The sequence below is a fragment of the Sinohyriopsis cumingii genome, chromosome 7 (assembly GCF_028554795.1).
Source record: "Sinohyriopsis cumingii isolate HCF-2022 chromosome 7, ASM2855479v2, whole genome shotgun sequence".
Classification (NCBI taxonomy): Eukaryota; Metazoa; Mollusca; class Bivalvia; order Unionida; family Unionidae; genus Sinohyriopsis; species Sinohyriopsis cumingii.
This window is the reverse complement of record NC_142967.1, coordinates 40,786,930-40,810,497: the sequence shown is the minus strand read 5'-3', so window position 1 is coordinate 40,810,497 and position 23,568 is coordinate 40,786,930. Positions and strand designations below refer to the sequence as shown.

Here is a 23,568-nt window from a genome sequence, read left to right as displayed (position 1 = left end):
TGCTTAGTCAAGTTTGTGGCTTCCTTTCATTCTCCCTTTTAATTTATCCAGTCCATATCCAAAATTGTATGTACAAATTAAATAACCAAAAAGTCTGTCGCCAAAAAAATCGCCAGATGGGATATTTTTGTCGCCAATAAGGAAAAAAAAAATCGCAATTTGCGACATTGGCGAAGCCCAGGATGATCCCTGATATATATATATATATATATATATATATATATATATATATATATATATATATGTATAGACAAGATTTGTGTCTTTGAAGAAGGAGTGGATTAAGATGGCAGTGATTGTTTCCTGATGTTAATGTGAACAGGTTAACATATTTAACAAAGCAAATGTGAAAGTTGCACTCCAAAAATTCTGTAATACAGTTCATTTCCACCTAAAGTTAAAAAGGGCAATAACTCATTAAAAAAAGGAGAGGAACAAAAAGTTGTGTCAAAATACATTTCATTTGATGATGATCATATTAAGTTTCATGGTTGTCAAATGAAAAATGAAAGACTACTTGTGTTTACAATAATTTTGCAATAAACTGAATTCAGCTGAAGGTCAAAGAGCAATAACTCCTACAAAAATTAGAGGAGCAAAACGATTTTGTAAAAATGCACATCTTATTATTACCATGATACTGATTTAGTTTCATGGGAATCGATACAAAATCATGTGGAACTAGCTGCATTCACATGATTATGCACCAGAATAAAAGATGGATGGATAGAAACAAGGATTCCTATATAGTGATATCTGCATAGATGGGGGGTATATAAAGAAACTGGAGCCACTTCCATGGGTCACCATTGCAAATCTCCATGCTTTTTATTGTATGTTACCCTGACCACCAACTGTCCTGAACATGACTCAGGGGTCAGCTTTGAAGAAGTAGTTGTGTAAAGGTTTCTCTTTTGAGTCACTGTACCCATATTTGATTATGGATTGGCATAATTTAAACAAATTGGAAATGTCTTTATGCCAAGATGCTCTGAGCCAAGTTTTTACTGATATATATCTCGCAGGTTGTAAGAAGCTAAAAATATGATCTGTTGATATACACTGACCTGTGCCTTGCCAACTTTCTTTGGGTTTATGGTGACAGACACAGTTCTACCTTCTCCTGACAAGATGTCCATCCGGTTGTCTTCTCCAAGAGTCCGACATCTCACATACTGGCCAGCCTTTAGGGGATAACCTGCAAAACACCATCAAAATAAATATAAACATAATATACTTATAAATACAGCAATTTTTAATGTATCCAAATAACTCTTTCCAGGGCTCATTACAAAGGATTCTGCAAGAGTGAAAACTGGCATTACCACCCATAAACATTGTGTGTGTGTGTGATTTGGATTTTTAATGTAGCTTTAAAAAAATTCAGTCATATCGCTACGATGTAGTATGATGTCCAACCCAGTCACATTATCCTGACACCAGGCTGACCAGTCAGAACACTAACCTCTTAATGCTGAGTGCCAAGCAGCTATTAGTACCATTTCTGTAAGTCTTCAGTATAACTCCGCTGTGGATTGAACCCACAACCTCAAGCGTCCAAGGTGGACACACTAACCACAAGGCCACCGGAGCGGTCACTAAACACTGAGGATTCTTTTAAATTACCCTCCATGAAATATATAAGTAATTTTTTACAAGATCTAGAGGAACATTTTTTGTACTTTTCAACCTGCAATAATCGTTTTAAAAAAAAATAGCTAAAAAGAAATTTAAAGCAAGGAATGAGTTTTATCTCTAACATATCTTAGCCTAATGTATACTTACCACATACATTGCACTCTACACACAGCAGTCTACCACCTATTTCATACATGCTATTCAATTTCACAATTTAAAACCAGAGATTGGGTCTTATTAAACAGTCTGGAAACTACCTCAGTATAAAATGTGACTTCTAGTTTTTTTATACTAACATTACATTTATATGCATCTGAGAAGTATTTCACCATTGTTTCATCCCCTTTATTAGTTTTACTCATTATAGTGGTTGGTATCATGCACACTGGGCTGCTCCATTGATTAAAAATTGCATTTCTTTAGTATTACACTCACCGTTGATGACTTTTTTGTTCAAACTAGAAAACAAGGTTTGGTTTGAAAATTGCAAGGCTTGAAGGGGAAATAATCCTCAGCTAGATGATAACTGTCCCAGGTTTATTCATTTTTGTGAGGTTAGTACCATTTTTCATTATATGGTGGCTAGCATATTTGGTGGAGGAAAACCCCAAGAAGAATCACAAGCTTACGGTAAGCTATTGGCAAGCTTTCCTATATACCCATGCTGGCAGAGCCAGAGACTCAAAACAACATAGACAGAAGTGATCTGGGTGAGTTTATGTAAATCTAGTGCTCTGAACCACCTGACCACGCAAGGTTCCAAATTGTGCCAGTTAAATACTTTTGAAGACAGGTGGGGTACAATTTTATTGTGGACTTGAGGCAGATGATAGTCCTCTTCACAACTAAAACAGTTATGTTAGCATTACTTAATGTGCATTTCATTACGTAGCTTCCTCTGTTAGCATTCCAAATTTCAATGATGCAGCTCAAATGCTAATGGGATACCTGATTTTGAGATATTAAGCCCAAGTCTTAATTTCATCCTTAATAGAGTTTTAAGAATATGGGAGCAGATTACAAGAATACAAAATCTGGACTAAAAGTGCCAGCTTACAATTGGTATATATGTATGTATATCTATCTATCTGTCGAGTTTCAAGACCCACATATACATTTTCCCCCACAAAAAAATTCCTGCCTTGTGAAGGCTTACAGATCACAATACTATTGGTATATATGTACATCTATCTACCTATCTACTATTTATCTATCTGTCAAGTTTCAAGACCAAGCTACAATTTGTACGTATGTACATATCTCTCTCTCTGAATATATATATATATATATATATATATATATATATATATATATATATATATATATATATATGTGTGTGTGTGTGTGTAAATTCCCCCCCCAAAAAAAAAAAATTCCTGCCTTATGAAGGCTTACAGATCACAATATATTTATTTACTTACCATCATTGTGTATCTGAATGTATCTTTCAGCATCCTTGTTCTTCAAGAATGCATGCAACCCTTTAACTCCAATATCAATGGTGTACCCATGATCCTCCACACTGGATATCACCCCAAATAATGCCTGAATTAGGGAAAGATTGGACTATTAAAACTGAAACACTGTATCTTCAAAACTCTGTATGCCATAAAAGTAATTTTGTATATACAACCCAAGTGACTTCACATTATAATTTCCTCCTATTGGACATTGCCAAACACTTGTTAGATTGAGTACGTGTAGGATGCAATAAGGCTGTTACTTTGTAACATGATGTGCAACTAAAAATTTACTAAAGATTCTGGTTGCAAACTTGTTGTAAAACCTATCAATTCTAGGTTATGCATGTTATTAGGATAATTACTATATTACCACCAGAAAGAAGAAAACTACTGGCATTTCAACTATAAATATAGCTATGTTTTTTTATTAATATTGCATATATCTCTTAATTGCAGAACTCTGCTGATATGCATTAACTCATGTTGAAGCTATCCCAAATATAAAGTGCTTTAGCTTGCATTGAACAAAATTGAAACTTATTATTAATTATATGAGATCTATTAAAGTAGGAAGGTCGTGTATGATCTTTAACATAAATTTTAACACGGTTTTTCTCTTTTCCAATTCTTGTTAGTACAATACATCCAAATGAACCTTTTCTCATAATTCTCTGTGCAAGTGATTAATCTATAACCATGGATTCATGGGTATGAGGTATCATGGTTTTACAAAACAAGACTTCATTGAAAAGAGATGATGCTCTAGTAGATGGAATCTATGGCCAATTGGTTTAATGCACCCAACTTTACCGATCACTGCCATATCTCCTTTGTCTGTTCTGGTTTGAGTCTTGAGCAATAAGGGTATGGGAGAAAGATGCCAGTGGCTTCAGCTGGGTTGGTGGTTCTTACTGGGGTTTACCCGGGTTCTCCCTCCATCAGTTATACTGGCCCACCATGTATAGCCTATCTATTGCTGATAAATGGCATTGAAACACATAACAAGAACAAAAACAACCAGGAATCTAAGTTTAATTTCAATGTCACTGTATTTTTATCCTTCTTCATATATTTTTGAGAAACTCCAACCTATGAAAGCTATTTTCTTTTATGTGAGAGTTAATGTTTACAAGATAAATTTTACCTGTAGATACAGTGCAGTACAAATTTTTTATCATGGCCTTTGACCTCAAACTTTATTATGATGTGGAGAAAATCAATGACAATTCTGAGATATATTTTAAGTTTGGTTTGATTTATAACAAATACTTTTTCAGGGAAAAAAAAGTTGTTTTATTCAAGACGTTCATCAGCTACATGTACAAACAATGTTTTATATAAATCTATTCATGATACACACAATGCTAAGTTTGGTCAAATTTATAATAAACACTTTTTGGGGAAAAAATAAAGTTGTTTCATTTGAGGTATTCTTCAGATAATCCATTCATATCTGGTAGTATTATCATAAGCTAATACTACTGTAAATCCTGAAGTCTTCAAGTCAATGTCAGTGTGCTACCTATCAACTTGTTAAATAAGTGCAGCTAAAAAGAAAGTCTGATCGAAATTCAAAGTACAATGAAGTAAAAAAACTGCAATTAAAAATTTCTGACTTGATTCAAAATTCCTTCACAAAAGGATGGATATGTTAGTAGCCAGATCTGCACCATTTTCCTTCAGAACCAATTAAATGTTTGAAGTGCTTTATAGAAAATAAAATAACTAACCAATCTAATTAACGCTAGGAATGATTTCCTGCAATATACAGAATTCAGCCCTCCTATACACACATGAAATTCAATAGCCCACGTGTTTGGGTATAGGAAGGGGAATTTAATGTTCCACCTTGTCACAATAATAACTGAGTTAAAGATCAAATCACAAGGACAATAACAAAGTGGTAACAAAATATCAAATGATAAATTCTGATTATTAGTTATTCAATGTTCAATTAGACAAACTCATGTTCCCAAGAACAAAGAAACAGCATGCAAACAACGCATCAGCAATGCAAATTTGTGTTCCCAAGATGTCCCAAGAACAAAGAAACAGCATGCAAACAACGCATCAGCAATGCAAATTTGTGTTCCCAAGATGTCCCAAGAACAAAGAAACAGCATGCAAACAACGCATCAGCAATGCAAATTTGTGTTCCCAAGATGTCCCAAGAACAAAGAAACAGCATGCAAACAACGCATCAGCAATGCAAATTTGTGTTCCCAAGATGTCCCAAGAACAAAGAAACAGCATGCAAACAACGCATCAGCAATGCAAATTTGTGTTCCCAAGATGTCCCAAGAACAAAGAAACAGCATGCAAACAACGCATCAGCAATGCAAATTTGTGTTCCCAAGACTAACAAAGAACAAAAAAATATTCACATGGGGTAAACAAATTATGCTACCACCTGAAAATAGCTCTCCCATAAATGATAAAGAAAACCATCCTTTGATCTATAGATCATATAGGGCATGTAACTCTTACAGATTATTTCCCTTTGCCCATTAGTCACATTTACCATGGATAACAATATTGGATGGTTGATAATATGCCTAAATTCTGGTGGATTTTTCCCCCAAGACCTGTTGACAGTCTAGGCTACAGGTTACAAACTAGCGAGATAAGGAAAGTTAATCTGTAAGAGTTGCTTCGCTGTGTCCATATGAGATACAGACAAAAGAGTCTTAATATCTATAGGAAGGTTTTATTACAGAGGAAACAGAAAGTCATTCTCCAAATTAATCTTATTGGGTAATGTACCTGACAGAGAAACTCCATGTCAATGCTAAAATTCATGCAAGAAGAGTAGTGGTAATGAGATTTTCAAGGTAGCATCGACATCGCCATGTTGGGGGTAGGATGGGCACCATTTTCATTCAGAACCAGTTACATCAGATTGGCACCATTCTCATTTCAGATCATAGGAATGTGAATACTGTTGTGAAAGTAGTTAAGTTGCAAGATTTTCAAGATGGCCACCATCATAGCTATACTGGATCTTAGACTGATACAAGTATCATTTAGGACCAAGTAGATTTAAAAAGTCTTTTTGTGAAATCCACATGTCAATATGGCCATGAGTAGTGGTAGAAGCTGGCCATCATGATGACCATAATGGACCTGAGAGCAGTACTATTTTCATTTATGACCAACTAAATATCATGGAAAGTCTCTGGTAAAAACTCCACATCAGTATGAACATCCCTTCAGGAAGAGTAAAAATGCCAAGATTTTCAAGATGGCTACCATGCCCCCATTTTGACGTCCAAGCAGTGCTGTTTTCATTTAGAATGAACTAAACCTTGGGGCAAATGTGTCTTTAACGTTTGATAACAAAGCTTTAGTTTAGGAGTAGCAATAAGAATGTGCTAACATACACATAAGAGACCAATATACAGCCCATATAGCTTAACATTTTATTTCTATCAGTCCTCAAATTTGTGGTTTAGAGTGATGCCTATTGGGGAAGGTCTACCTTGTTTCCACACTGTTTTATTAAATATCTAACTCATCTAGTTTGTAACAACCATTGGTACAAAACAAACAAATATTGAAACTATCTAAGCTCTGTTACAAGCTCGAGCTTGATATATATCTTTTCCACCAGTCTACAGCACACAAAGTCATACCATTCCACTTCTGATGGATTTAACAGAGAGATTTTTATGCACATCTTTCGGATTGATGGTCAATCTGGTTTTCTTCTTCTTTCCTCCCTGATCTGGATCAGGCTCTAGTACTTTACACAGCATCAGCATTCCAACCTTGAATAAGTCATGCAGGCCATAAACATCTTCCTGAAATTAAACCAGAAAGGACATTTTTTGTAAATAATGCTTCTCTGAGAATACTTAACCAAACACATTAACATTAGAAAAATAATACTTCCTGAATCCAGCCCTCCCTGAAAGATGAAAATCAACACTCTCTCTCTCTTTTTCTTTCTCTCTCTCACCCCCCCCCCCATATTTATAGTGTGACCACACTATAACATGGTGGTTGGGGTCCACAGAAACTCTTATAGACCAAACTTTATTATAACCAACCAAGTCAGTTAGCTGAAGAAAATGATGCATTTACCTTAAATATGGTGGGGGTGGGGTAATAAAAGCGAGTGTAACAATACATGCTTTTGATTAAATGAAGATACACTTGTCTGAAATCACTTCTATATTGACAAATTACATTTGTGTTGTATAATCCACAATCCATTAAGTACTGTACATGTATATAATAAATTCATTAATTCAAGTATAGAGGACAGCTTTGGAGAACCAAACAGATATCCATTTCTTATGCATTAATTACTTTAAGGGAGCAGACGATAGTATTTCATCTGGAGACAGTACCTTGTCTGGTTGATCTCTGCTACCAGAAATGTCAAAAACAACAAATAAAGTGGAGATCTTACATATACAGAACTCAGGCCAGATGTCAGAACAGGCAGATTATAATATAACAATGCATTGTTTAGATGGTTTGTCAATATGAATAGAGAATTTCTTTATCTAACAATAAGTTCCAGTGCATGTTATATTAAATTTGCTGCTTCCTTTCATGGTGCCTCTGAATTTCATTACTCCAAACCAAGGTTAAATATACAAGTTTAAAAAAGACCAAAGTCTTGGCAGATGGTATATTCTGTTGCCAGTAAGGAAAATAAATCTCAATTTACAGTATTAGCAAAGCCAGCTTAATCAATGAATAAACTTATTACACATTACTGTTCATATTTTAAAAAGAAAACTTTTTCTGTGTAAAAGAAAAATGCATGTATATGAAATTGCATGAGCCATGCAATGAACATCTTGTATTAGAATTCATACATGATCTCTTCCCCAAAACGAGAATAAACTTTTTACACGTTACTTTTTGAACTTTAAGAAAGAAAACAAAAATGTTTGTGTAAGAAGAGAAAAAAACATGTATTCGAAATTTTGGGAGCCACTCCAAAATCATGTAATATCCGAATTCATGTTATAATGGAGCGAGCAATCGCGGGATCACACTGTGTATACGTGTATATGTGTGGGTGTGTATGTCTATATATAGGTGTTACTCTGGACAGTACTCTCACATTGCACCAACATGTCATGAACATATGCAAGGCTGCATATCTTGAGCTGAGACGCATCAGCTCAAATCGCAAATATCTTTCAGTTGATGCCACTAAAACACATGTGTTCATTAGTACTTTCAAGACTGGACTATTGTAACTCAGTTCTGTCTGGTTCATCTCAATATCTACTCCAGAAACTTCAAAAAGTTCAAAACACAGCTGCTCAGATCATACTTAGAGTACCACGATCAGACCACACCTTCCCGCTGCTCTGTACCCTACATTGGCTATCCATTCGATCCAGAATCAAACACAAAATTTGTTCTCTGTGCTACGTTTCACTGTCGGACTCTAGTCCAACATACCTATCCGACCTCACCCATGTGTACACACCAGCAAGATACTTACGCTCCTCTTCTGACAATCGTATACTCATTATTCCCACTATGAAAACAAAGTCTTATGGACAGCATTCTTTTGCATACCAGGGTCCAGCAACGTGGAATGAATTGCCCACTGAACTTAGACACAAAGACACAGTGATCACATTCAAGAGGGCCCTCAAAACTCACTTATTTCAACTGCAAGAACAAACTTAAAGACCTAATAATGTTACCTACCTTAAATATTCTCAGCATGTTTTTTAATGTTTTCTAATTTCATGGTGTTTGTTTTTGTAATCATATCATTATATGTTTTTTATCTTATAGGTGTTGTCTAATGTTGTAAAGTGCTTAGAGCTTCTAAAGATTAGGCACTATACAAAGTCCTCATTATTATTATTATTATATAATAAAATAAATAAGAGGCAAGTTAACTCTTACAGATTATCTCCCTATGCATACACATGGTGGTCATTAAAATTCCAGTTTACCAGTTTCAACCTTAAATAAAACCAGTAAAAGTATGCTTGAATTTACAATGAAGTGTGGAAGGCACAGATCTGTAATTGGATAAGTAGTCAAAAATCAAATATCAAATGCATGCAAATTTACACCAAATATTTTTAAGTTTTAACAGACTTCCATTATGGGTGTGATGGTAAGGACAAACACAACAAAACTGATTTATGGAGTTGTCACCTTTTTTAGATGAATAATATGGTGTTTGAAAACTTGGGAATCTGCTGTTTCTAAAGAGCTATGAGTGCATTAGTTGTTTCATTCAGGTGACAGGAAATGGGGAAATGGCTTGTAATTTTTCTAAGAAATTTTATTCACTAGGTATAGAACTTTAAGGAGCATACTCATACATTAACAAGGCACAATTTTTAAATAATGGCAAATTTATATCTAGTATTTCTTATATATTTGGTTCCAGAGGATCCTGTTTTAAAAAATAATTGCTCTATAAACAGAGGTTAGAAACTATGAGGAACATACTCAGTTTTCAAATGTAATATTTCAGTTTTAAAATATAATCTCTCAACATTTTTTTCCCTTGAATGAAGAATCACCAACCTGTTCTGCATCTGCAGCTGCTTTGGATGCATAGTTCCGGAGAACTTGTGTGTAGGTGTCGGAAATATTTGTTATAGCAACAGTCCCTGTAAGTCCATTTGGCAGTCCTACAATCAGTTCGTACTGCCTAACTTCCTTGAGGCAACCAAGACAAAGCATTCCTGGATGCAAGGCCTGACAGATATAAAAGGCATAACAGTAAATGAGGAATACACTTTTGTTACTTGATATATTATAACTAAAAAAAATTAAAAACTATTTAGAAACATACTTATCTTTTTATTTAGCATAACTTGAATAATTATTTAAAACCATTCATTATCATTAACCACTTAGGAAATATTTAAAAAGTCTGGGATTTTCTTTGGTGATTAGAAACAGAGCCAGAACCCATCACTTTGGGGAAGAAAAATAACTGGCACAATATTGAATTCAATTTTTCAAAAGTAAATTGCAGAAATATTGAATTAAAAAAACCTGAAATATTTTGCACTGGGCATGGGACCGTATTTATCTTGTATGTGGGGTCCATTAAAAAAATCCTGAAAACACCTTAAAGATTTGTTGTTCCTGCAATTCACATGGTGTTTATTTACCATCAAGCCAACAGAAGCAATCCATTTTAAATGCCTTTTTAAAATGTCAACAGCAATAACCATGCTGGTACTTAAAACTATGGCCTCTCAACACTGAATCCAATGAACCATCATGTAAGGTAACATTTCCTCAAGACAGCGATGGGAATCTGAGTTTCAATCTACTAAACATGAATAATTAATCAGTTTGTCCAAACAATGCCTTGTCAAATTGAGGCAAACTTTTTTTAAAAATAGCATCAAGTTCAAAATAACTGGGATGTTAAAGGGCTAAATTCTGACAAAATCAACCACAGAAATCATAAATAATTGATTATTTTCACTAGTAGTGATGAATACTAGACCAGGCTGATTATTCAGAACAGCACTATAGAATCAGCACTATAGATAGCTGTCACATTTTGTCTATGGGTCTAGTACAATATACAGTGAAACCTGTCTCTAAAGGGCACTCAAGGGACCACAACACTAAATATTTCCTGGACATACAGAGGTTACAGATAATGTTAGTTTGTCTAAATGATGTCTTGCCAAAACTGAGATTATATTTTTGTGTACAGCATGAAATTCAAAATGTCATTCTAGGTCACCATCAAGATTGGTGCAGGTCTACAATGTAGAACTAGTTTTACTGTGTGAAAACCATTTTTCTTCTTTCAGTCACTGTAAGTCCAACACTGGACTTTTTGACCCAAAATCATTTGGCCTCCTCCTTCCCCAAAATCCCAACATTTACAAAGCTTGGTAACAGCAGATGGTTGAGACATGAGATGTACGGAAATAAAATGCATTGATGTATGGACCATAACATAATAAGCTTTGTCTTATGGTGGATGTATAAACTGTCAGTAATCTACTTGTCCATGAAGGCAAATTTCTAAAACCCATATTAATAATTATTCCCATTGGTCTGAATAGGTGCACATGTTGTTGCTGTTATTATGGCTTTTCTCTTCATTACCTTGAATGACAATGGTTCAATTTCATGGCCTTGTAAGAAATCTGGAGCATGTACTTTCTGTTTCTTCACTTTCTTCTTTTCCACCAGTTTTAACTTCCTTTTCTTTCCTTTATCTGCAGGTTCACCAGTAACCTGGAAAGCAAAAAAACAACAACAAATAACAACTTTCAAGAAAACAGATTATGGTGATCATAAATTAATCTGTGAATGTCTGGAGCACAGCGACAGTTCCTTCTTACACTAGAATTCCGTCTTTGTAAAACATGCATCCATGTAAAAGTCTGTAGCAATCAATAATTTTCATTTGGAAATTTGATGATGACAGTCAAGATGCAGATCATTCAACAATCAGGCTTTGGTCAAACAACATTAGGATTAAATTTTAAACATGACTTATACGACTTTTACTGTAGGTCTGACCATATGATATTAGGTTTGACCATGCTGGTCTGTCAAAGTGTACCAACTGATCTTTAAAGAGATATTTACACAGACGAAATGTTGGACACAGTACACCAAACAGATTTTTTAATGCAACAATTAGGTATACATAGACATTTCGTTAAAGTGATAATGAACAACTAGATACTTACTAAATGAAAAATTAAGGAATCTGTATGCTAAGAAATATTAACCAGAGAAAAAAATTCACAGGTAAGGAATTTCATGGTAAACATTTTCAATTTAGTAAACATATAAGAAATAAAATCATTTTCTGTTATAAACTTCCAAATTACATCATCTGTATCTATACTTAATAAAACCATGTAAATCTTTGTAGAAAATAGGAATGTGGATATATGCATACTTTAAATAAATCATCTTCATCCGCATTCTGATGCTGAGATGTGGATTTCTTCACTGATCCACCTCTAGGAAATGTTTCCTCCATCATTAAATTGATTCACACCTGTAATAAAAATGTGAACACAAACCTCGTTAATTTGCATGAAGCACCAACAATGTTTGCATAAATGATATTTGGTTATACAAATATTCAAGACTGAAAGAAAAACCTTCATTTGGATGATTTCATATTAGCTGCAATTGCAAATGATTAAGTTCAAAAAACAATTTTTCATAACTTATTTTGCAAAAGCGAAATTATCATTAATATTTAGCATATACAACCAATTTATAGGCTACTATAAAGTTGTCAGAATTATTTTTTATTTTTATAACATTTTTATTTAAGCATTAAGTCTATACATGAGAAAATGTGAATTTTAAAAACCCAGGATATATTATGTAAGAAGTAACTTCCCCTTACCAGAATGCTATGCTATGCTAAGTGAAGCTGATTTCATCAACTCCTCCAGCAGATAACAATGAAGACCAATGTGGAACCAGGCATTAATCAAAACAGAAGACAGAGGCAAATCAGTTTTTAAAAAATTCAAGTCTAGCATCAAATCTACCATGTGGTTTAGATACAAATTAAATAAATTATAAAGTCAACAGCGCCTATCCTTTATGTTGCAAATGCTTTCAGACTGACATCCTGATGTGGTCCATCTGTCCCACGAAGCTTATTATATTTATCTAATATCAATGCTTTCTTGCATACAGTATACATGGCTAATACTGTAATTGTTCATATTTTTATAAATTTTCAACATTTTGGGACTTATTTTTCGTGTGGATGAAAACATTTATAGTACTATAAAATATAAAACACTCAACATAGACAAATTAAATTTGGTAAGCTTCTTTGAAGGCAAATGTAGGTGATTCAAGTTTCAAGCCATGATCACAATCTTTTACAGGATCTTTTAACATCCAAGGGCATCAAAATGCTAAACGAATTTTCCTCCTGATATAACTTTAACCAATTAAAGCCTGCTGCAAGCAAATGCACATGGTCCTAACCTAACTTAGTGATAAATAATTTTAAAATAAAGTTGATAATATGTTATCAATGTCAGGTGACCAAAAAAAGCCCTTTTTTTTGAATAAAGCAGGTAATTTAAACATTTAATGAAAACCTACATCTAGACCAAGTGACCATCAGTTATTTTTTTTGCCAGGCTGCAAAATCTACATATAAAAATGTTTTATTACAGAGAAAGTAGAAAATGCATTGTTTCAAAAGTGGGCCTCTGACAATTCTATTTGCAACCAATTAACATAAAGAAATTATTGCAGTCTATGCAGAATACATTCTGTAGTCTGTGTGAAAATGGGAATGAACTATAACATCAGGAATACAGTCTGCTTTGAAGTGCTGAAAGACTGATGCAGTTATATTGTCCAATCATTCATATGCCAAAATAATAACTGCTATTTTAAGTACGTGTGATTTACACAAGGGCATTAAAGTATCAATAAAGATATTTTAAGCAAGTGCAGAAAAGCATGCTGACTGGGAAAAGTGAGTCTGCAAAATCTGTTTTCATTTTATGATTAAAATGATTTTTAATGCCAACAAAAGACACCCCAAAAAATAGCCAAAAGTTCCATTTGATTGGTGATATATGAGTATCATTATCTAATGCTTATTTTAATTGAAACTGTAATTATCAAAGTAGCATTTTTTAAATCACAAATGATCACCAAATGTACTTGTAGATATACGTGGGTGGGCACGTACACTTTTAAAGATAAATATGCACACTAAAGCTATTAACATATCAGAAGAGAAGCGATCAACATGGTTTGTGTTCTTTGCTATTTATTTGTTAATTCTGAGTACAAGCTTAAAACCTAAAAGCACAACAGCAGTTCTTCAATGTTCTACTCCGGTGAACAAAAAATTGGTAATAGAAAGAAAAACATCTTTATCAATACAGCGATAATCAAATTTCTGCATTACCTTTTTACTGTCTTCCATTCATTGCATCAAAAAGACAAGTTAGTTCAAACGGACAATGGTTTTGTTGCGAACTACTTACAAAAATGTAATTTAAAAATAATACCAGCATAGGTTGATCATTCTCCACCTTTCATCTAGAACTACCAGGTATCAAAATGAATTCTTGCCTTTTACAGTTCACCAACAGAAATTATAAGTAACTCATTTATACAAATTCTCAAAACTTGCTTGAACTGAAATAAACATATACCCATTTGTTGTATGTAAATGTTGTACATCATTTATATACATGTCTCCATATTTATATCACCAAGAAAACTGAAATGAAAGTTTCACTTTTTATGTTCTGTTTGTTTTCCTCTTGCATAATATGCATATTAGAGAAAAATAATATGAACCGCTTCTGGATTATACATTGCTGTTAGTAAAGTTCCTCTCTCTCCCATAAAATATGGAATCCATATCACTAACTGCACAAGTTATAGTAATCAGTTGCACTTAAAAACACATATGAATTATTACTCTTTTTGTACATGCCTCAGTAGCAGTATACACATTCCCTGATTGCCAAGCATTCTTGAATTAGCTGAATTATCAATCACACAAACTCAAAAAAAGATTTTGCTGCAATGTTTTTCATGATTCTGCTTATGGTTTGAAATTTTTCACCAATGTGAGTTTTGAAATTAAAATGTGTATTAATGTTAACCAACAAAACATTTTTTAGATGCCTGACATGTCAACATTTTCAGGTGATCTTCAGAATTACAATACATGTATTAAAAATGACTGATTACATACCTACACTTACAGAAACTATGATCTAGAAAAGTTCACAAGTGGTAAGAAAAATAATACCATGCAAGACAAAGAAGCATCATGAAGAAAGAAATTTTCCTGCCAGGGGTGCAAACTCATGGCCTTGTGCTCTAAAGTCAAATTTGTCAGTGTCTGAGTCACACACTTTATCCACTATAGCAAAGCAACAGAAATTGTAATGCAATATACATGTCAAACATTAAAAGAAAGCTTCAATGTTTTTTCTTCTTTAACTCAATAACCAAAGGCCCCAATAAACAGTCACAAACAGGAAACTGCATTCTTTAGTAGCTGCATGAAACTAATTATAAGAAACAGATCAATATTACATAAGAATATTCACACATCCTGATGATATGATTTACTGCTTTTTCTATGATAATAATCGGTTTTGTTTTTATATGAAAAATTTAAGAAATAATATGATACATCTGGAGACAATAAATACATGCAGAATGCCCTTAATCTATCAGTAATAAAATTTCCGAACATCAGAGATTTGACAATTTTCCACATTATAATTAATCTCAGCAATTACTGGGCTCAGATTAATTACTATCAGTGATCAAACTTGTGTCATTAATGGCAAGACCGTAACTGGGACTGTTACAATATGCTAAGTCTGATGGCTTTGTATGCTAAAAACACACCTTTCCCAAGCTGAATTTGACATCATCTTTTGATGATACGATAATATTTTGCAACTGAGTTGACAATGGTCATTGTCTCAGTTTCTGTAAACATCCACTTAAGTCAGTCTTTGTAAAGAATGACCATTTCATTTTTTGGAAGGGGGGAGCATGAAAATAACTGCCTTGTTCTGCTTTGTAGCATAAAGAGACTACATGCAATGTGGTACGTCTTTGGTATGACTCAAGCCAGGGTTCAACACACAACCTCCTGCATCGAAATGGTTGAACATGTCAAAAATATAAGATGGCTTGATACAAGGTCATTTAAGTTTGCTAGACCCGTTAGTAAGTAGTACCCGATGCTGACACTGCACAGTGGCAATGAATTCCAAATTTCTGACACACAATTGACTCTGACCATTAGGGAAAAAATGATACACCTGTGCCACATATTGATATGATTCACAATGCAGAGCCTATGATATGACACATATCAATACACATATGAACTTGATGGTCTTTCCATCTATGGAAGGTAGATGGCACCCTTTTTTTGTTGACATACTGGTTGTATTTCCAGTTTGCAGATAATAGATATATAGTTATCATATATTTATATGCAATTCTTACTGATGACAAGATGACAAAAATACCTTCAAACAGACTATATATTGATTGTCAGTGAGTTTTATTCAACATTTTTAGGCCATCTAATGGTGGATCCATTTAACTCTCTTTGAGAACATCTTATTGCCAATTTCATGTCTCACTTAAATTTGGAAAACACTATGTTATCTTCAAAACAGAAAATGCAATTTCCTCGTGCAAAGAAAATCTCATCTAGAACAAATCCAGGCATGGGAATGAGGATGAATACCAACAAAATCTATCACACTGTACTTCCTGCAGATGCAAATTCAAATGTCAACAAAACATGAAAATGCGTCCATTTGTTATAGTCTGACTATACATGCCCGTTTGTTTGTACCCCCCTATCGATTTCAATAATGGAAACATTTAATGTGATACAAAGTGCAAGGAATTTAGTCCATTCACTGATTTACAATTTCTAACCTGACAGTGAGTAGAGTGTCCCTAACATCATGATCATCTGCATGGTTTCACGCTTAACAAAAGTTTTCAATATAATAGATGGACATGCATGAGATCCATTTCCAGTTGCTGGACAAGTCCATTTCCAGCAAAGTGGTGTGTGCATGATCACAGATGTACATTCTTATGTCATCTGCTTCTGATATGGACAGTGTCGAATCAAGCAAAGGAAAAGAATGACAACAACAAATTTGCATATCACATGAATTTAACAAGTGGTTTAATTTCCATGTTCATGTGTGCAAAAGGATATAATTCCAAACTCTCAACGTTATGGTAATTTACAGAATTATCCAGCAGTTACCAAATAGGATGAACGTCATTATGTTGTCTGATGGAAATAAAGTAGCCCATAGTGTACACAGTGCACAGTGTTAGTATGGAAAGTCCATTAAGCATGAAAGGTGCAGGGGATGCCAGTATTTGAGCCATTCTGTCCATATTCAGGTTAGAAATTATAAACCAGTCATTCAATTGACTTAGTTCTGTGCACATTGTATCACATTAAATGTTTTCATTATTGAAATCGGTAGGGGGTACAAACAAATGGGGATGTATTGTCAGACTATAGTGTCATATTTTCATTTATTCCTGGATAAAGACAGCACAGTAAGTATATTAATTACACATAAATTAGTGGAAGAGTGTTGATATATGCTGCCAAATGTGTGAGATATTCCTGAAACTTTGACTACTCGTTCCGATGTCAACACTATACAAGGCCATTATTTGGATAGTAAGACATAGCACTAAGACAAAACCAACATGTGCTATGTCTTATATTGTAGAACTAAGCGATAGATAATTTTCGTATGGAAGTTTCTTGGTGATAGTTAAGGTGCAGATCATTTAATAATCAGGACTGAATACTTTGGTTAGAGAAAATTACTGTTAAATTTTAAAAGAACAATTTGTACTTAATTTAAAATGAGTTAATGCGTATTGTACTATAGACCAATTTCATGCACAGGTGCTCGAAGCGAGCTTGATGTTGAGAAGCAAAAATAATCTGAAGGAAAAGAAAATCATACAGAGTGAAAAAACTACCTTAAATTACCCCCATGACCCATTCTGACATTTTCGCGAATTTTGTCTTCTGGACAAGTGCATGCACATGTGAAAACCGGTGAAGAGAGCTACATGTACCATGTTTGCGACTCTACCATGCATCCTTCTTGAATTACAGAACAGTGGTCGATGCAGAAGTAAGTTTTTACTTACCATTAACTTGATTCAACTTTAGGAATCCTGTTCCATGCAAGAATTAGACACTGTCTTCTTCACTGCACATACATCGTATACATGCATCTCTATTTTCAAAATAGGCAAACTATGCGGCACACACGTCAACACCAAAATATGATTGGCTCAAAAGGTTATACTTATTACCAGAGGAGCACGGACTTGTCTCAGCAGTAAAACTTCGCGAAAATGCAAGGTTTCGGAGCCCGTAACTTCAGTTTGTTACAACGTAGAAAAGTTAATGATGGCTTGAGGGATAGAAAAATATCTCAGGAGTTAAACAAGCCATATAGTGTGGATGTGTGCCTTTAAAGACGGAAATAGGAAATCAAGGGTCATGGGGATGGAATAGTCCTACCTGTAAGACCCGACGCTGATATTTATGTTGTGGGCGTCAGGGTCTTACAGCCTAACTAATGGCGCTGTGTAGTGTGTTTTTGATGTCGACTAACATCGTTACGAAAGTAAAATTTTCAGGAACATTTTACACAACTGACAACTAAAATAATGACGCCTTTCTACAAAGTAAAGTTATATTGTTTTAGTCAGACTTTACTTACTATGATGCCTTTTCTCTAATAAATTCAAATTCTCACAAAAGAAATGGACCCGGTTTCAAGTTTCTTTGGCCTACTTTTCGGTTGGCTGGAAAGCGATGAAAGCCGAGAATGCCGAAATCGGAAAAAGTTGAAACATTATTTTTTAATGAAACGAATAAAAAATATATTATGCATATTGGAACTGTAAGCAACGTTTCGTTTTGTTCAAGAAACGTATCCCAAACATCAACCTACTTGATCTTACTTCAGCATACCGCGACTACCGTCGCATTGCAACAAATTCAAATGTATGTCAATGGAACGTGAAAATGCATCCATTTGCTAGTGTCATATTTTCATTCCACCAGGATAAAGACAGCACAGTAAGTATATTAATTACACATAAATTAGTGGAAAAATGTCGATATATGCTGCCAAATGTGTGAGATGTTCCTGAAACTCTGATTACTCATTCCGATGTCAACGACGTCGGAACACACTATACAAGGCCGTTATTTGGATAGTAAGACATAGCACCTCAACAAAATCAAAATGTGCTATGTCTTACATGTAGGACTAGGGGGTGGAACGAAGTACTTGGAAGTTCCGTACCTTCTCTCATATATTATGATAGAGAGGGTCCAATGTCAGAACGGGTCATGGGGGAAATCTAAGTTATTTTTGTCACTCTGAATGATTTTTTCCTTTAGATTATAGGTTGGGGTTTTTTTTCTTTCTCAACGTCAAGCTCGCGTCGAGCACCTGTGATTTCATATGACCAACATCAACAATATCTTACCCCTATGATTTGACTCTAGCTTCTCCCTGAACAAGGATCCTTTTGTAACCACAGAATGAAAGACTGGATTGAATTCCTTCCTATCTGAGATTTGGGAAATTCGTTAAGATGCAGTTTCTATAGGTCGAAGAATCTCTAAAGTACTCCACCACGTTTTAACAGGAGGACGCCATGATTAATCGTGGTCATCCAGACGATTGTTTCTTCTCTGCAAGCATTCATTGCATGGCTCCCGGCCACTATGCAGCTAAAACACCTCGGTATGCAGAGAACTCGCCCCACGGAGAACTCGCCCTAGGAGAACTCGCCCCAACGCATCTGGAGAAGTCGCCCCAGAGTGGTTGGAGAAGTCGCCCACTTTGTCTGGAGAAGTCGCCCCACAACCCAGATAACCTTTTCTATAACAGAATTAAAACATCTTTCACGTGATTCATATTTATATTTTTATTTATACGCGTTCGCAAAAGAGATATTAACTGGTAATCATACAAAGTAATAACACAGTAATATGTTTAAGACGAAATGGTAATCATACAAAGTAATAACACAGTAATATGTTTAAGACGAAATGAAGTCTTTATATAATCTAATGAATGACGACAGTATAGTGATTAAAAAGGAGTATAAGTCAAACACTATTATTATTAAGAATCAAGAAGATTATGCTAAAGAAGTTGAACGTCAATTAAATGATGAAAACTACTACAAACATATTGTCGAAGATCCGTCAATAGAAATTAAATAAAAAATTTAAACATGCATTAATGAGATGGCTAAAAAAATAATTCCGTATTTTAGGAATTTGATACTTTCCCTCTTAACATGCGTACACCTCAATTCTACATATTACCCAAAACTCATAATTAAATCATACATTAAATATACAACAAATTTGATTAAAAAGTTGAAGACTATTCCACAGCTATCTGTTAATTTCAATCCTGGTATTATTAGACGTAACATCACTATATACCAACTTTCAGCATGCAGTTGGTATTAAAGCGTGTAAATATTTTCTTGATAACAATCCTAACAATAGCACACTATCTTGTGAAGATATTTGGGTAAATTTGGAAAGGGTTTTCTTCAAAACGAAAAGTTTAATCCATCTCTTTGGTTCAGATTTTTCGATGACATATTTATGCCTGGAAGCAGTTAATTGAAGAACTGAAAAAAATTATTGATCGCCTAAATCATTTTCATCCGACAATTAAATTGACTTATACTGCATCTAGTACGCATGTTTCATTTTTAGATGTAAATGTGATATAAAATATTGATAACACTATCTCTACAAATATTCATATCAAGGAAACTACTATCCACAAATATGTGAGTAGTAAGGTGGGCCACCCTAGCCTCAATGGGAATTATCATTACAGAGACCCCTGGGCCACTCTAGCCTCAATGGAAAATTAACATGGAGAAAAATCGTGGGCCACTCTAGCCTCAAGGGGAATTTAACATGGGAAATAGTCTTGGGCTACTCTAGCCTCAAGAAGAATTGAACATGGAGAAAAAACCCTGGGCCACTCTAGCCTCAAGGGGAATTGAACATGGGATTTTTTTTTTTTTTAAATTTTTTTAAAATTTAAATTTAAATTTAAATTTAAAAAAGGGGTAGGCAATTGAATAAAGTCATTCTCTTTTCGAGAAATATGGCTGGCTCTGAAAAGGGACTTTGGGTTTATGTTAATGTATCCATTAACATAAAGGGCACCGCATTGGTCTTCTTCTTGTCCTTAGGCTGCGTCTCAATGTGGGACCGTAAATCAGGACTCTTTTGAGGCATCCTTGTCTTTCTACGTAGATCCTACGTATCCACAGGCTGGTGTTTGTCCTGTGGACAACAGTCCACTTGGATCGGACATACATGGGTATGTCCGTCCGGAACATCATGGAAGACACAAGCGTAGAAGATTGCACATCGGTCCACATCTTGAAGCGACGAGAACAGGTGAATCAATGCATTGAACTGCGCTTATTTATAGGTAGAGGTAGGATTGAAACGGATTGAGTTCATTCACCAATCCAAACACGCGTTATAAAATTCAGTCAGCCCGCATCCAATCCGAAGAGAGTAGTCTGTGACATCAGTTGGTCTATATAGATTCGCTAGCGCTTGTGTGCAGTCAATCTATGCGACAGTGATTCAACATGACGGAAATTCAGAAAACGATCCATTGGGGTGCACCAACAGGGGAGACTGCCCAAGGGAACCCGGACTTACTTTCAGAAGAGGTGAATTGGGATTTTGTGGATTTTCTCTCCTCGCAAGAATTTGTTCCGGAACCTTCGTTACCTTCTTCATTACCGCAAGTGGAGAATTTTAGACAGAGACAGAAAGAAGAATTGGAGAAATTTATACAACGACAAAAGGAAGCGGAACAAGCTTTTCTCCTACAGCAACAGCAGCAAGAAGAAGAGGTAAGAAAAAAACAACAGCAACAACAGCAAGAAGAAGTAGCAGCAAAGAAACAAGAGGGTGAAAATCAAACGGCCACGGTACTGTTGGACATTTTAGCGGAGTTAAGAAGTCTGAAACAAATGTATCAGACTTCTTTATTACGACCGAAGAGAATACGACCTTCCCGAGCTAAACACGTTAACCCTGTGACTAAGCCTACCGTACCACCCTTAGTGATTTCAACCCAATCATCATCAACATTACGCAGTCCAGAAGTAGGCCTTGGCCGTGGCAAAGGCTTAAGGCAGTTAAAGTTGATTGCTTAAACTCACCCCTACACCAAAATAAAAAGGCCCTTTTCAGGGCCACCCACGTCTCTCGAAAAGAGATAGTCTTTCAATTTGCCAATAACTCAAAAAAAAAACAACAAATAAACAACCCATTTTACCCCTATAGTACGTTTCTTTGTATGAGTGCGTGAGTGTACGTTCTTATTTTAAAATCAAAACTCAAAGACTCTTACCTTATATCATTAATTTATTCTTTTATCCATTGTTACAATCCAATTCACAATTCACAACACAACACTTTAATAAAAAGTTCATTGACTTCTTCTTTCTCCTTGTTTAGTCTCTCTGTTTTTTTAATTTCTTCACCGTCACAGGCTTTTCCTCTTCTTCCTCCTCACTTTCTTCCCTTCTTCTTTTCTTCTCCTGTTTCTTTTTCTTCTGCTTTCTTCCTCTGAAGAATCCCTCTCTTCTTGCGAAGAATCCCTCTCTTCTTCTGAAGAATCCTTCTTTTCTTCTGACTCCTCTTGTTTCTTTTTTGGGCAATCTGGAGACCAATGTCCTTTTTCTTTACAATAATAACAGGTATCTTGACTTTTGTCTTTTTTAGCCCCTGTTTTTGTTCTTTTTTGACGGTCTGGACACTCTGAAGACCAATGCCCTTTCTTCTGACAGATATAGCAAGTATCTTGACTTTTATCTCGAAAGGAAGGAGAGTAGTCCGTGGGCTGGTCTGAAGAGAATTTTCTAATGACCCCTCGCAAAGCTCTGACGAAACGTTCGATTTGGCTAGTCTCTTCCATCGTTCTCCTCGGTTTGAGAGTGAAATGAATAGTGAAAGGGCAAGACTCACACCCTTTTTATATACGCCGGTTTGCCATGACTAAAAATTAGTCTATTGTGTTTAAACTTGAGTCATTTGACGTTTTGCACTCAAAATGAAACGATCCTATTCATTCGAGAAGAAAGAAGAAGAAAGTAAGAGGCAGAAACGTGATCTATCGCCTCGTACCAGGGCTGAAATCTTGGCACAAATTCATGCCAGTGATTTTGAAGAGGACATGAGTGAACCAGAATCCGAACCCTCTAAACCAAGTTCACCACCCTTAGTCAACCCTGAAAAGTACTATTCCATTCGAGAGACGGAAAAGCGCTCCTCTAGAAAATTTAGAACCACGGCTTACAATTACACAGTGAAGTTTAAAGATTTCAAGGCCGACGTACCATTGGAGAAAGCAGAAGGGTTTATCACCGAGATGTGGGATTCTTTGCTCACCGCACTCAAGCGACAATGTCAACCCAAAGAAGACGATCGCTTGACACTATCCATAGATCACGACAGTTTGCAATCCCCTGTTTGGATCGAGTTTAGCAGACCCGCAGAACTAACCCCTTCCAAAGTCATGGACAAGATTCAACACGTACAACAATCTAATGACCAGTTTGACATCACCGATGGTAAAGCCACACTGAAAATGGCCCACGTCTCTCCTCCTAAAGGGACTGGACGCAAAAAGATGTTATTGGTGGACGACCTTCGCAACACCAAAACAAGTCTCGTCCGAATTAACAACCCTCAAGACCAGATGTGTTTAACTCGAGCCATCGTGGTGGGACGAACCTATGCCAACAAGAACGACACGACAGAATGGAAAAGAGCCTGGAAAACTATTCGACAATCGGACCGAGCCAAACAACGAAACGAAGCAGAACTCCTGTTGCAACAAGCTGGTCTGTC

At 35.3% G+C, this 23,568-nt stretch overlaps 1 protein-coding gene across 1 annotated transcript in view; it reads right to left on the bottom strand.

Moving 5' to 3' along the window:
• LOC149795087 (protein RRP5 homolog) overlaps positions 1-19,334 on the bottom strand; it is a 135,652-nt gene extending 116,318 nt beyond the window's left edge. Inside the window, exons 1-7 of the mRNA XM_089964797.1 lie at positions 19,137-19,334; positions 11,989-12,090; positions 11,181-11,312; positions 9,624-9,797; positions 6,734-6,901; positions 3,060-3,183; positions 1,068-1,198 (exon numbers count right to left, since the gene is read on the bottom strand). Of these exons, the coding sequence (XP_089820923.1) occupies positions 1,068-1,198; positions 3,060-3,183; positions 6,734-6,901; positions 9,624-9,797; positions 11,181-11,312; positions 11,989-12,075 (816 nt within the window). The 5' untranslated portion in view covers positions 12,076-12,090; positions 19,137-19,334. The remainder of the gene's footprint in view (positions 1-1,067; positions 1,199-3,059; positions 3,184-6,733; positions 6,902-9,623; positions 9,798-11,180; positions 11,313-11,988; positions 12,091-19,136) is intronic.
• Between the last annotated feature and the right edge of the window lie 4,234 nt (positions 19,335-23,568).